Below are 16,178 nucleotides of genomic sequence, written 5' to 3'. Positions count from 1 at the left end.
AATATTTACAACATTCTTAAATCACATGCTTCTGAACTATCACTTTCTACTCAAGCTTTACAAAATGATTCAAAGGAAAGTTTTCTACGGTTTTCCTCCAAAAAAGAAAAGTCCATTACTACATTTTAAAATTTTTTTAAATTTTTAATTATTTTTTGAGACGGAGTCTCATTCACTACGTAGCCCAGGTTGGAGTGCAGTGGCTTGATCTCAGCTCACTGCAACCTCCACCTCCCGAGTTCACGCAACTCTCCTGCCTCAGCCTCCCAAGTAACTGGGATTACAGGCTCCTGTCACCATGCCTGCCTAATTTTTATATCGTTACTAGAGACGGGGATTCGCCATGTTGGCCAGGCTAGTCTTGAACTCCTGGCCTCAAGTGATCTGCCCACCTCGGCCTCCCAAACTGTTGGGATTACAGGCGTGAGCCACCGCACCTAGCCCTATTGTTACATTTAAATTCCATGAACTAACCTTAGAAACTGTCTGAGCAATGTAACATTAACATGTTTGCCTAAAAAGAAAATAGCACTTTTGATAATTAATATATACTATTTGGTTATATCCATCAACTAACTAGAATAAGCACATTCAATTTTAAATGAAAGGATACAATCAATTTTAAATGAAAGAACTATTAAAGTCAATCTTTGGGTACATTCAGCAAAGTCAATCCTTGGGTTCATTCATTCAGTAAATATTTGAATATCATATGCCAAGCACTTTTTTGTGCTGAGTATAGAGCAGGAAATTAAGATGGTAGGCAAAAAGACTTCTTGCCACTATCTTGATGTTATGGACTGAGCTGTGTCCCCCTAAAATGTATATGTTGAAGTCCTATGCCCCAGTACCTTCGAAGGTGACTCTATTTGGAGACAGGGCCTCTACATAGGTATTTAAGGTAAAAATAGATCACGTGTGTGAGCCCTAACCCAGTATGTCTGGTGTCCTTATAAGAAAAGGAAATGTGGACATAGATAACAGAGGGAAGACCACGTGAAGACACAGGGAGAAGATGCCATATACAAGCCGGAAGAGACGCCCCAGTAGGAATCAACCCTGCTGATGCCTTGATCAGCATCTAACCTCCAGAATTGTAAGAATAACAAATTTCTGTTGTCTAAGCTATCCAAGCTACAGGACTTTGTTACAACAGCCTGGCAAACTAATATATATGGGGAAAACAGCTTAACCCCCAAACTGAAGCTTTTTCAATTATTTTCAGTCTTTGACTACACATATTTTTAAACTATTGCCAATTGAGCACATTAACCCAATTATGTGAGTCAAGAAATTCAGTGTTAAAAATGATTTTAAAAAATTAATGAAATATACTATTAATTGTTACCAATGTGCAATAAAGGGAATTAAATCCTTTGCTACTTTCTCTATAATTTGTAAAGGGAAGGGATTTAAAGTAAAGAATAATTTTTATTGTAACTTTAATTAAAAACTAAGCTCTGGGCTTTGTTTCAAGTCTTATATACATCATCACTGAAATAATACAAAAGGTTATATTGTCAAACAGATTCACAAGATTCCTAGATCTTACTCAACACTAAGCTTCACTAATGATTCAAAGATACCATGCCCTGGAACATACTTGATTCCAAACAATACAAGAGCACGTGTCCACTCAGGAGAGGCTGCTTAGGTTTGTATTTCTTGGTTTTTATTCTTGGTTAGTCTTGGAACAGTAAACAGATTACATGACTAACTTACATTCTCCAGCCTGCTGTTTCCCATTATTTCATGATTAAATTTATTTACAATGAACACTTTAGATAAACCAAGACATTTTAGAGAAGAGTTCCCAGTTATCTTTCCACTCGTAAATGCCCTCATAATGTAATTTTACAAGGAGATCTGGTCTAGGGTCATCAGGTCTTCCTCCATGAGAATGAAGGGAGGGAATCTCAAGGCTGCTATCAATTCCTTCCTTCTCAACATCATTGAAGGCTGCAGATGTCCTATGGAATAGGTACAATGGTTATTCACACTTTACAGATGAGGAACCTGGTTCTGAGTGATACATGTCTAAAGTTAAACAGCTGTAAGTGGTGAGACTCAGATTTAAGCACAACGTAGTCCATCTAGCCTTCATTCTCTCAATCACCAACTTCTATTGCCTTTTGAGAAATTGTTTCTTCTCTTCTTACAAAGATTTACAAAAATAAATGTTATCTGATAATATTGGTGGTTACAAAAGTTCTGTCACCTAATGCTGTCTGATATTCATTATACTCAATATGCATTAAATCATAAAAATATGAATCACAATGTTAAACATATACATTTTGGGTCAAAAACAACTTTTGTGATATTTAATAAGTATAACAGATAATCCTTCACCTATCTCCATCTCTTAGCCGCTGAAACTGGGTAACAAACAGGCACATAAGTGTTGGTCCCACTCTCGTACCGGGAATCAGGTCTTCAACCATAAGGGCGGGCCAGAGGTCAATGTCACCTGGAGAGCCGTACAACCTGGAACAGAGACAGGCAGACAGCGCACGCCTGAGACTGGAAGTGGAATTGAAAATATTCCTTATGTGAATGACCACCAAGCATTATTTTATCCACACACAAAAAGAAAAGTAGATATGATTACTGTATTCTCATTTCACGGGAGAAAGCACTTAAATGAAGGAACCCTCAGGGATCACCCCATAGGCAGGAGGCAGAGTCATAACCTAACCAAGGACATATGACACCAAGCCTCATGCAATGTCCCCTGTGCAATTCTTTACAATTATTCTCCAAACATATGGAGTATAACTGTATATATATATATATATATATATGCAAGTGTGTGTGTGTTATGTCATGTATAAATGCATCTAGCTAATCCTTCAGAAATACATAGAAAATTAACAATTCATCACTGAGAAATGTCCACGTCCGTGTATATGCTAGGTATGCTAAAAAGTTAATAGAAAATCATAATTTGCGGAGATGATAAGATAATAAGTGTTAGGTAAGTTTTCTCTTGATAAAAAGGCAATAAGTATTTGATCTAAGATTTGAAGCAATTTTTAAAAACAACAAACAAACAAAAAAGCACAATGCAAATGTTGATTATAAGCCAACAGCCTTGGCTCACCACTCAGAGAAAGAAAATATGTCCATATGCTTGACACTCCCAGTAGGAGCCACTCTGATTGTTTTTTTTTCTGTTCTCTAATGATAAACATGACACCAACTTAACTTGTCCCTTGTTTTATTTTATTTCATACATATGATTCCCTAAACTACAAATAGTTTAGTTTGCATGTTTTAACCTTGTCACAAATGGAAATATAGTATTCATACCTCCTTTTTCTCACTCAACAGTTTACTTGGCGAAGCAATTGTGTGGTTGCATATATTTGTACTTTCTTCATTTTCTCTGCTGTATAGTAAACAGTCTATTATTGGAAACCATTCCAATTTAGTTTAGTTACACTGGTGATGAATACTTGTGAGGTTTTCAACTTTTACACTATGAACATTCTCTACATGTTTCTTCATATGCACAAGAGTTTCTCTAGACTAGGCGGCGTCAGAAAATTTTTACCATAAAGGGCCAGAGAGCCAGTATTTTCAGCTTTGTGGGACAACTGTGGGTTCTGTTGCAACTACCCAACTCCTGTTTTGCATAAAAGCAGCCATAGACAACATATAAACAAACAGACATAGTTGTGTTCCAATAAAACTTTATTTACAAAATTAGAAAAGTAGGTCAGATTTGGCCACTTGGCTGTGGTTTGCAGATCCCTGCTCTAGATTATGTTGTGCAAGAGCTAGAATTCTGAGGGCAGAGTATAGTATCTTCAATTTTAATAGTTAATGCCAAACTGCTATATGAAATTGATGTATGATTCATATTCCCATAATGAGTACACAGAATTACTCTATGATAGATATCCATATGTATATCTTCAATTTTAAAAGACAATGCCAAACTGCTATCCAAAATGGATGTACAATTCATACATCCACAAGAAGCATATCAAAATTCTCAATGTCACCTGGAGAGCTGTACAGCCTGAAACAGGCAGGCACATTATTCCTTGACACATTGTAACTTATTCCATTTTACTTTATTTTGTTAGTCAACTCTCATCACTGCTGCCCTTCCCCACTTTCTCCTTCTTGGTTTCTGATAATAGATGGACTTTTTAGATTTCCAAGTGCCTGCTTGAATGTTTGAGTGCTGTTTAATTCCGGTTTGAATGTTGTGTTATTGTTTCCTCCTGTTTCAATTCTTTTTCTGAGAGATTTTTCCTCTGAAATGTTTTGATTTGCATTTCTGTTTTCTTGTTACATAGCTTTATTTGAAATACATCTCTCTCTCTCTCTCTTTTAATTCCTATGCATTTCACGAAATGAATTTCTGGTTGGGTAGCATACTCTTCTTTCACTACAGGGAAGTGCAGTCTTTTTGATGTCTGTTTTGGTGGTGATGGGGAGAAGTGAGAGTTAACATGTTTTGTTTCTCTTCTCTTTTTTTTTTTTTTTTTTTTATACAGAGTCTTGCTCTGTCCCCCAGGCTGTAGTGCAGTGGCAGGATCTCAGTTCACTGCAAGCTCCACCTCCCGGGTTCACGCCATTCTCCTGCCTCAGCCTCCCGAGTAGCTGGGACTACAGGCGCCCGCCACAATGCCCGGCTAATTTTTTGTATTTTTAGTAGAGACCGTGTTAGCCAGGATGGTCTCGATCTCCTGACCTCCTGATCCACCCTCCTCAGCCTCCCAAAGTGCTGGGATTACAGGCGTGAGCCACCGCGCCCAGCCTTGTTTCTCTTTAAGTGCTAGAGCATCCTTAATTTCATTTCATTCTGCTTTAATGTCACCATCAAATCTGAAGTGGCACTCTACCCTTTACACACACACACACACACACACACACACACACACACACACACAAAGCCAAAGCCATTTCTGGACACTCTCAGATTTGTAACTGGTGTTGATAACTTCCAGGTTTCCAGAATTTCACCTGACAACTTAGTACTTGGTGCTGGAGTTTTTCCTTCCAGGGGATTTTTTTTTTTCTTTTTAAGAGACAGGGTCTCACTTTCTCACCCATGCTGGGCTGCAGTGGTGCAATTGAGAGGTGACAGCGTGCTGGCAGCCCTGGCAGCCCTCACCCACTGTCTCTGCCTCCTCAGCCTCAGTGGCCAGAGCCCACTCTGGCGGCGCTTGAGGGGCCCTTCAGCCCGCCGCCGCACTGTGGGAACCCCTCTCTGAGCTGAACGAGGCCAGAGCCGGCTCCCTCAGCTTGCAGGGAGGTGTGGAGGGAGAGGTGCAGGCAGGAACCGGGGCTGCGCAGGGTGCTTGCGGGCCAGCGCGAGTTCCGGGTGGGCGTGGGCTCAGCTAGCACACACCGAGAGCAGCCCGCCGGCACCACCGGTCCCAGGCAGTGAGGGGCTTAGCACCTGAGCCAGCAGCTGCGGAGGGTGTGCCGGGTCCCCCAGCAGTTCCGGCTGGCCAGCGCTGCGCTCCAATTCTCGAGGGGCCTCAGCTGCCTCCCTGCGGGGCAGGGCTGGGGACCTGCAGCCTGCCATGCCTGAGCCTCCCCCACACCGTGGGCTCCTGCGCAGCCCCAGCCTCCCAGACGAGCGCCACCGCCTGCTCCTGCTCCACAGCACCAGGTCCCATCAACTGCCCAAGGGCTGAGGAGTGCAGGAGCAGGGCAGGGGACTGGCAGGCAGCTCCACCTGCGGCCCCGTGCGGTATCCACTGGGTGAAGCCAGCTGGGCTCCTGAGTCTAGTGGGGACTTGGAGAACCTTTATGTCCAGCTAAGGGATTGTAAATACACCAATTAGCACTCTGTGTCTAGCTCAAGGTTTGTAAATGCACTAATCAGCACTCTGTATCTAGCTAATCTGGTGGGGCCTTGGAGAACCTTTATGTCTAGCTATGGGATTGTAAATACACCAATCAGCACTCTGTGTCTAGCTCAAGGTCTGTAAATGCACCAATCAGCACTCTGTATCAAGCTAATCTGGTGGGGACTTGGAGAACCTTTATGTCTAGCTAAGGGATTGTAAATACACCAATCAGCACTCTGTGTCTAGCTCAAGGTTTGTAAATGCACCAATCAGCACCCTGTGTCTAGCTCAAGGTTTGTAAATGCACCAGTCACTGCTCTGTCTAGCTAATCTAGTGGGGACTTGGAGAACTTTTGTGCCTAGCTCAGGGATTGTAAACTCACCAATCAGCACCCTGTCAAAACAGACCAATCAGCTCTCTGTAAAATGGACCAATCAGCAGGATGTGGGTGGGGCCAGAAAAGGGTAAAAAAGCAGGCTGCCCCAGCCAGCAGTGGCAACCCTCTGGGGTCCCATTCCACATTTGTTCTTTTGCGCTTTACAATAAATCTTGCTGTTGCTCACTCTTTGGGTGTGCCCTGGCTTTGTGAGCTGTAACACTAACTGTGAAAATCTGCAACTTCACTGCTGAGGCCAGCAAGACCAGGAACCCACTGGGACAGGACGGGAGGAACGAACAACACCAGACGTGCGGCCTTAAAAGCTGTAACACTCACCGCGAAGGTCTGCAGCTTCACTCCTGAAGCCAGCAAGACTATGAACCCACCAGAAGGAAGAAACTCCGAACATGTCGGAACATCAGAAGGAACAAACTCCGGACACATCACCTTTAAGAACTGTAACACTCACCGCGAGGGTCTGCGGCTTCGTTCTTGAAGTCAGTGAGACCAAGAACCCACCAATTCCGGACACACAATCACAGCTCACTGTAGCTTCAAGCTCCTGCGCTCAAGGGCTCCTCTTGCCACAGCGCTAGGATGCCCCAGCCTTTTCTGTATTTTTTCTTCTGTCCTTCCCATTTCTTTGTCCATGGAGATTTTTTTAATTAGCATACCCTTCTTTTTCCCAATCCACAAACTTCCAGTGAACGTGGAGTTCCAGTGGCAGCTCCGATAACTTGTTATTTTCAAACTTGCCATTGAAACTCATGCCATTTTCTGTGTCTCACTAATTGAAGGTATGAGTCGTGTTATTTTGTGCTCTCTTTGTTGATCTTACAGATTTGGAGAAGGCTGTGGTGAGAGATTTAGAAGTAAGGGACAATTATTTTCCTAGGGCTAACCTGAAAATATGTCTTTTTCAAAAAATTTTTGGTAATCTGACGGGTGTGAAATGGTGTTTCATTATGATTCTGGATCTTCCTAATTATGCAATTGAATATCTTCTACGTGTTGATTGAAAATTTAGTTTTTTTCTTACGTGAAATGTGTATTTATACCTTTTACCCTTTTTTAATTGGTTTTTTTTCTTACTGTTAATTCTCCATATATTCTGAATGCTAATACTGTGATCTATGTCCAAATGTATTCCTTGTATTTGTGGTGCTTTTAATCATTCTCATTATGTTAGATTCTGATGAAAATATTTTCTTAATCTTAAGGTCATTTTATCAACTTTTATATCAATTTTACAGTTTTGTGTACCTTACTAAAAATTTCTTTCTTTCCCCAATGCCATAGAGATATTCTCTTTTATTTTTTGTGAAGTTAAAATTTTGCCTCTCAGATGTAATTCCCATATCTATCTGGAATTGATTTTCATATATGATATGAGATCAGAATCCATACTCATTTTTAATCCAAGGGTAGCCACTCGGTACCGCACCACTTACTGAATATGTCCTCACTTCTCACTAATGTTTCTTGCAGCTCTTTCAAATAGGATATTTCCATATATGAGCCCTTTTTCTTGTGGCTTTCTTTTCTATTCTATTGTCTTAATTACTAAAAGCTTTATATCAGGGTATCCAATCTCTTGGCTTCCCTGGGCCACATTGAAAAAAGAAGAATTGTCTTGGGCCACACATAAAATACACGAACACTAAGAATAGCTGACGAGCTAAAAAAAAAAAAAATCACAAAAAACTCATAATATTTTAAGAAAGTCTATGAATTTGTATGGGACCACAGTCAAAGCCATCCTGGGCTGCGTGCCTCCCACAAGCTGCAGGTTGGACAAGTTTGCTTTATAGGAAGGGTTGCTAACTGGAACATCAAGCCACCCTACCATGTTCCTCTTGGCCATCAGCTTTACCAGTTTAATTTTAAAATCAGCTGTTGATGCCACAAAGAAGCACTACTAAGCTCTTCATTGGCACTACAATAAGTATATCATTTGTGGGAAGTACTGACCTATCAATATTACTGAATCTTTCTACACCTGAGAATGTTCATTGTCTCCACTCTTTAATAACTATCTGTAAGTCTTCTAATTATCATTACAACACAATGCACAACTTGTTAGACTTCTTCTTTACCTTTTCTTCTCTTTGGAAGAGCAATTTTTCTTTATATTCATTCCCATTTACTACATAGAGTATTTGCAAAAAAAAGTAATATGGCAGTTTTATCCTTTCTGATCTTTATCTTTTTCTTATGTTATTGTCTTGATTGTACTTTTCAATACAATTTTGAAGTTGCTGCCATTTATGTCTATTCATGTTTTTAAATGGAATGCTTCTAACAATTAATGCTTACAATATATTTTTGAGATGTTCTTTATTTAGTTAGGATGTTTCATTTTTCCTAGAATTCTAACAGCCTTTCTTAAATTCTAGAGAAATGTTGCATTTTACATGGAATGTTTTTTATGCCAATACTGAAATGATCACCTTTTTCTTTTTAATCAGCTTATGACCTAAATTATATCAACACTTTAAAAATCTTGGACAAATTATATTACTGAAACGAACCTATTATGATCATGTTATATATGTATGTATATATGGCATTCAACTTGAGTTTTCAATGCTTTGTTTATAATTTTTATATACATTTATATGAGATGTTGTCTTGTAAATTTCCTTGCCTCGTACTGTTATTGTTTATTTTAATATCAAAATGTTATTGGCCTGAGAAAGTAAGTTAGATAGTGTTCCTTCTTTTGCATTCCCTAAATGACTCCATGGGCCTTTGGAACCACCCAAATTACATTTATAAATGGAACACTAGGTTTGATTGAAGAGCATATGTCAAAACTTTTTCTGAAAATCTTCTTTCTCACTTAGGTCTTCTAGAGTCTTTTGCCAAAGCATTTTGTTTCTCTTTATTGTTCTGTGTCTTATCCTGTGTTTCCAATAAAATGAGTAAAAAAAAAAATTTTGTCCAAGGCGGCACCAACCTCCAAAATAAGTAAACAATATTTTGTTAGGTAAGAACTAAATTTTAATTATTGCTATGAGTTGAGTTGTGTTCCCATGAAAAGATATTAACATGGGGAAGTACTGCCCCCCAGTATCTGCTAATATGGTAATACTATTTGGAGGTAGGATCTTTGCTGATGTAATCAAGTTAAGATTAGGTCATTAGGGTGGACCCTGATCCAATATGACTGGTGTCTTTATTTATTTATCTATTTATTTATTTATTTATTTATTTATTTATTTATTTATTTTTGAGACAGAGTCTCACTCTGTCGCCCAGGCTAGAGTGCAGTGGTGCAATCTCGGCTCACTGAAAGTTCCACCTCCCGGGTTCATGCCATTCTCCTGTCTCAGCCTCCTGAGTAGCTGGGACTATAGGCGCCCGTCACCACGCCCAGCTAATTTTTTTTTTTTTTTGACCAGAGGCCCAAAAGATATGATTTAATAAGAAAAATAGAAACACTAATGACAGGTTAACTGCTAAATTATGGCTACTGCTGACTTTAACTTTCATAACAATAGTGAATTTTTAAATTATTATTATACTTTAAGTTTTAGGGTACATGTGCACGAACGTGCAGGTTTGTTACATATGTATGCATGTGCAGAGACGGGGTTTCACCATGTTAACCCAGGATGGTCTCGATCTCCTGACCTTGTGATCTGCCTGCGTTGGCCTCCCACAGCGCTGGGATTACAGGCGTGAGCCACCGCTCCGGGCCATGGTGTCCTTATGTTTAAAAGGGCAGTTTGAACAGAGACCGAGAGTGAGAATGCTGTCCTACAGCAGAGGCAGGGACTGAGGCACTGCAGCTGCAAGCCAGGGAAACCAAGGGTTGCCGGGAAACCACCAGAAACTAGGAAAAGCAAAGGATTCTCTCCTCCAAGATGCTGAGGAAGCGTGGCCCTGCTGACACGTTGATTCCAGACTTCCAGACTTCCAGACTCCAGAGCTGTGGGATGATAAACTTCTGATGTCTTAAGCCACCCAGTGTGTGGTCCGTTGTTACGACAGCCTAGAAAACTAATATAATTATGACCTTCCATTGACTTTATGCTAAATTCACTCCTAATTTTTAAAACAATTTGCCTGCCAAAAATGAGACTATTGTCCTAAATCTTACACCTGCTTATTTTTAGTATAATGTAATTTTAATGTATCTTTGAAGAGACCCTTCAATCAATTTTTTAATAGGCTTGATTTTGTACAGCAGTTTTAGGTTCACAGCAAAACTGAGTGAAAGGTACAGAGACTTATCATACACCCCTGCATTACTTCTTTAAAATAAGTTAAAAAAAAGATATATTGATCTCCGAATGGTTAGAATTAAATTATGCAGAATATGAGAAATAATAATAATGGAAATCAGAAAGTTACATAGGGTCAGATTTATGTCTATGAACTATAAGAGTCCAGAAAAAAATAGTACTTAGAAGTTTTAGAAGTTAGAACATTGAACTTTCCCAGAGAGTATAATCCTGGCTTTGTTAATTTCAGTTCTTCATCATTGATCTGTTTCTCATGTCTTAAATAATTCAGCTAAACATTAACTATTCCTATCCTTATTGTTCTATATTACTTTACCATGGCTCACCACAGCAGCTCCAAGAAATGTTGGGAGTCTTCGTGCATATCCTATATAAGTAACTTATTAATCATGTAGAGCCTATGTCTGGAAAAATAAGTCCTCTCCACTTTCCTTAGAGGGAAGTCTGAGATCCATAAGCTCTCAAAACATTTCTTATTAATTCATCTGCATTACTCTGGAGAATGTCAATTCTATTTTTTTTTTAACTTTTTCAATCGTAGACATTGTAGCTCTTCTTTTGTGGTTATAATTGGTCATTAGTAAGATTATAAAGCAGCTTCTGTATTAATAGCTTTGGTATGTCATTTCACTTGTCAACTTTCGCCCCCAAACCTAATGTTAAACATTTGTTCCATACCTTAAAATGATAATCCAATACAAAGCGGCATGGTTTTATGACAGACAGCAAAGACATCTGTAATCTGAGATGGCATCCGAGGGCACTGTCCCTGAAAGTGAGAATAACAATACACACCAAGCCCCTTTCTGTTGTGTGCAGCAGCAAATACAAAGGGCGCTGGTACCTTTGGCCAGAATTCCCCTAAATGCAGACAACATGAGAGAGTACTGCCCAAAGCAGGGCTGCAAACTGCCATCATAAAATCTCCTGGCTTTGGTAATGTACCATCTAACTGTGTTTAAATTTACCTTTTAACCTTTTCCATGATTGCAAACCAAAAACACACATGGAATAATAAGAGTAAACAGTCTAGCTATATTTAAAAAAAAGTGCTTTTGTCGGTATTTTGATATACAGAGAGTTGAAAGAAAAGATTTGCAGACCTTGAAATGAACTATTTCTTGCCACAGAGACCACAGTGTCAATCCATATCTAATTTCATAATGACAGTTTGACTTAAAGTTGGCTTTAGAAGGAAGGATAATAATAATAATAACTTTCATTCAGCTGGATCATTCACAGAGACACAAGGGCAGAGGTCCTGTATGGAATCTTTTCAGGGTTATACATGCTCACCTGATTCAGAGAGTGCAAGATAGATATGCAGCAATGTATGGTGTTAATGAAACAAATAAAAATCCTTCCCCAAAACACAAAGGAAAGGTGCTTTGTGATAAAGTGTCCTTGTGGAAAAGCTTTCTGAGAGACATCTGGATTTTCAGAGCAAATATGATCATTTAGTAGCTTTTAGAGAAAAAATATATTTGAAACATGTCTTTTGGCAAAAAAGGCAAAATGCCCTTGTGTACTCTCACACAGAACAAAATTTTCTCTGCCTCAGGATGACTGCATCAATTTAAGGGAAGTAAATGACATTTTACATCAGAGAAATTAAAACAATGAAAACATCCTACCCCACTAGCATGATTAGTCAGATCAGACACATGGTACAAAATAATCTTATGGTTACCAGCACTGAAATAAAGGTGAATGACAAAAAAAATCTTATGGTTAATTTGTCATTAACAACACCAGACAGAAAAATTGTTTCTTTACTTGGAAGAAAATTTTCCCAGAATACTTTTTATTAAAAGCTATCTCGGGACTCTAGATATCTAATTTCCTCAAAAATCTTAAGGACATCACATTTTTGTAAAAATAAATTCTTCTACAATTAAAAACGTATGCATTTTAGAAAACTATATATAAAGCTCTATGTTAACAAACATCTCTGTAACAGAAATAGCACAGAAAAGTAAACAAATGGGAAAAATGACTCAAGCGACTTTTGTTTTTAAACAAGTATATAACACTATTCATTTTTTGCTTTTATGGGAGGAGGAACTTTTCTTTCTAGTACTACTTTAAAGGAGGAAAATAATCTAAGCTATTTATATAAGATTTTACATAGAACTAAAATGTGATAGTCATCAAATTTTTAAAAGCAGAGTACAGAATATAGAACTCTGTAATTATGTCTAGTAATAAAAATAATCATTTGTACTTTGTTTTTTGATTAGAGGAAAAAGGAAAGAAGGGATATAAATATAAGAAGAAAATTAAGAAACAGAATAAAATCAATGAAGGCAGAGACATCAACAACAAGACAGAGATAAGTCCAGGCAGTCATTGAGACTCAGACAGACTTCCACATAAGAAAAGAGACAGGTCCATATCCAATAAAAATTCACATGTATTGAACAATAGCATATTTGAACAATACCTACAGCATGACAGCTATTAACAATTAAATCATTTTTTAACTCCAGTGGAGAAATTTGCTTTCTCTTCTGGCTACATACAGTAACCCTTTGAAATCCTGGGCCTGAGACATATTCTCCTTTTATTTAAAAGGTTGACTAAATAAACATCAAGTGTTAAAGACACACAGTCTCCAGGTGAGACTCCCTACATCATAACCACAGAAGCAGAAAAATAGCTAAAAAGGGGGAAAAAAAAAAACACTTTCCACTGTGTAGGACAATGTCATTAAATGTTATGTTTACACACTACATAAGATTAGTTAGCATACATTCTGGGGTAAGTAATCTACAGTAATAAATCATGCTTTTAATTTCTGATTGAGAAATTAAAGATTAACTTTCCATTCAATCCACATATTCCTAAGGATTCCCTGAGTTTTCTAGCCACCAATCTAGACTAAAAAACGACTAATTAACAGCCCCTGATTTAAAGAGCATAGGCCAGTCAGAAGGCATAAACAGATATTTAAAACATAAACTACGTTTTTGTACCATGTGATATGGTTTGGCTGTGTCCCTGTCCAAATCTCATCTTGAATTGTAGCTCCCATAATTCCCATGTGTTGTGGAGGGGATCTGGTGGAAGATAACTGAATCATAGGGTGGTTTCCCCATACTGTTCTCCTGGTACTGAGTAAGTCTCACAAGAGCTAATGGTTTTATAAGGGGTTTCTCCTTTCACTTGGCTCTCATTCTCTCTTGCCTGCCACCAGTTAAGACATGCCTTTCACCTTCCACCATGATTGTGAGGCCTCCCAGCCGAGTGGAACTGTAAGTTCATTAAACCTCTTTTTCTTTATAAATTACCCAATCTCCGGTATGTGTTTATCAAGCAGCATGAAAATGGACTAATAGACCATGGTATTGATATAAAAGCAGATAACAAATAAAAGAATAGCTCTCCATTGGTGGACATTTAACAGAAATGTTGGGTGATTTATTCTTCTTTTTTTTTTTTTGACATAAGACTCTTGCTCTGTTACCCAGGCTAGAGTGCAGTGGCGTGATCTCAGCTCACCACAACCTCTGCCTCCCAGGTTCAAGCAATTCTTCTGCCTCAGCCTCCGGAGTAGCTGGGACTACAGGCATGTGCCACCATGCCCAGCTAATTTTTGTATTTTTAGTAGAGATGGGGTTTCACCATATTGGCAAGGCTGGTCTCAAACTCCTGACCTCGTGATCCGCCTGCCTTGGCCTCCCAAAGTGCTGGGATTACAGGCGTGAGCCACTGTGCCCGGCCGGGTGATTTATTCTAAGCTTCAGAAATCACACCCCTATGTCATGATACTGGCAGTAGTAAGATAGATAGATGACTGATAGAAAAAGAGATAAAGATAGATATAGAGAGATGACAGAGAATTAGAAGCAAGTGATAGATGACTGATAAAGAGAGGTAGAGATGATATAGATAGATAAGAGATAATAGAAATAGATAATAGATATATAGGTAGGTAAGTGGATAAATAGATGATAGATGGAAACCTTGTCTCTACTAAAAATACAAAAATTAGCCAAGCATGGTGGCACGCACCTGTAGTCCCAGCTACTAGGGAGGCTGAGGCAGAAGAACTGCTTGAACCCAGGAGGTGGAGGTTGCAGTGAGCCAAGATAGCACCACTGCACTCCAGCCTGAGTGACAGATGACAGAGCACGACTCCGTCTCAAAAAAAAAAAAAAGAAAGAGTCTTTTCTACATGCCAGCCAAGTGACAAGCATTTTATTTCTATTATTTTATTTAATCAACTGTATACACTTGATTTATAAATTTCATTTATGTCCTCAAAACTGCAAAACTATTTTGGCTTGATGCTCTGACTTTTTTCCAGTCTTATGAAGTCCATTACGATGTGAGAACTTCTCCACTCAAATCTGATTTCCCACTGACTCTTTCACAGTCAGAGATGAACTAAGCTTATCCTTCATTCAGCAAAGGAAGCCTATAGTTAGGACCTCCTCAACTGTCCACAACAAACCATGCCACTGCATAGATCTCATAATTACCACCCACTCTTACAATTCTCCCTTTTAGACAACATTCTAGACTGATGAAAATTATGCAGTTATAAAAATGAGCAGGCTTCATTTTGTTTCTCCAGCTCATAAGTCCCAATAGGGCCTACTGCATTGAAATTTAAAAGCAATGTTAACTATGGTAATAGAGCCATGTTTTGTTTCCAGGTGGGCATGCTCCAGTGAGGGGCTATAAGGAGGTCTCATTTTGTATGCCAGGTCCCATCAAATAGAGTAACTGCTGGCTGTCATGAGAGCCATGTCTAGAAGAAGTCAGAGATTGCCTCTATGTTCGGTAGGAAAAAGTCCTGAGAGAGTTTAGCAGTGTTTGTCACAGATGCAGTAGGGGAGACTGGTCTCACAATTGCTAGATTTTTGCCGGTTCTAAGCCAGTGAGTGCTTCATCATTCACTACAGTATCAGTTGCGTACCTTTTATTAAGCAAATAGGTGGAATAAAGTAGATATAATACATATTTATGAATTAACGTAATTACTAATTGAATGAATACATGAATATTATGGTAAAAAGATGTTTCTATTTCAAAACCGCTAAAAATGTTTTTGTTGTTTTTATTTTCACCTTAAATATGTTTTCAAGTTTTACCAAATGTCATTTTGGTATACTCTGAGATGACTGAATGGGTTTTATAACTGTATATTCTAATATAATGCCCTATATTGATACTAACTCAGTTTTATATTCTGGACTTATATTAATTATTCCTCCTTAATCATGTTGCACTATTCTTAAACTATTCATGATTTGACTGACAAGCATTTTTTTAATGTTATTCCCTATAAAAAATCACTTCAGGGTTAACATTACAGATCCTTTCTTAAGGTTTATACCAGAGGCATGCTAATTTCAGCTAATAGATCAAGTAGGTTATCATCTTTTTATATATTCCATAATACTGTATAATGTGCTCTTTAAAATTTGAAATATTTTGTCTAGCTAGAACTCAGAAACTATTAAAAGTAATTTTTCAATGATTTCAAATTGATGTAGGCTCTGTTTTGATATTGGCTTTCTTATTATTCGAAGACCAAATAGAAAATTATTCAATTACTATTATTTTCAAGCTATCTTTATAAAAACACAAATAGTAATTTCTTAGAAATCTGGTTTTTTTATGTTTTTGTAACTTAACTTTCAGTTTGGGAATATATTAATCAATTAGTCTTTTTTTTCAACTTTTTACTTTATTAACTTTTGCTTTTGTATTTATTCTTTCCA

General features: G+C 38.2%; 1 protein-coding gene across 1 annotated transcript in view; it reads right to left on the bottom strand.

The window, feature by feature from the left end:
- The window catches only part of PXDNL (peroxidasin like), a 508,880-nt gene that overhangs the window by 55,074 nt on the left and 437,628 nt on the right, over positions 1–16,178 (bottom strand). Inside the window, exon 18 of the mRNA XM_055349261.2 lies at positions 2,353–2,487. Within this exon, the coding sequence (XP_055205236.2) occupies positions 2,353–2,487 (135 nt within the window). The remainder of the gene's footprint in view (positions 1–2,352; positions 2,488–16,178) is intronic.

Source organism: Gorilla gorilla, chromosome 7 (genome assembly GCF_029281585.2).
Source record: "Gorilla gorilla gorilla isolate KB3781 chromosome 7, NHGRI_mGorGor1-v2.1_pri, whole genome shotgun sequence".
Lineage (NCBI taxonomy): Eukaryota > Metazoa > Chordata > Mammalia > Primates > Hominidae > Gorilla > Gorilla gorilla.
This window is presented reverse-complemented; position numbering and strand designations above follow the sequence as displayed.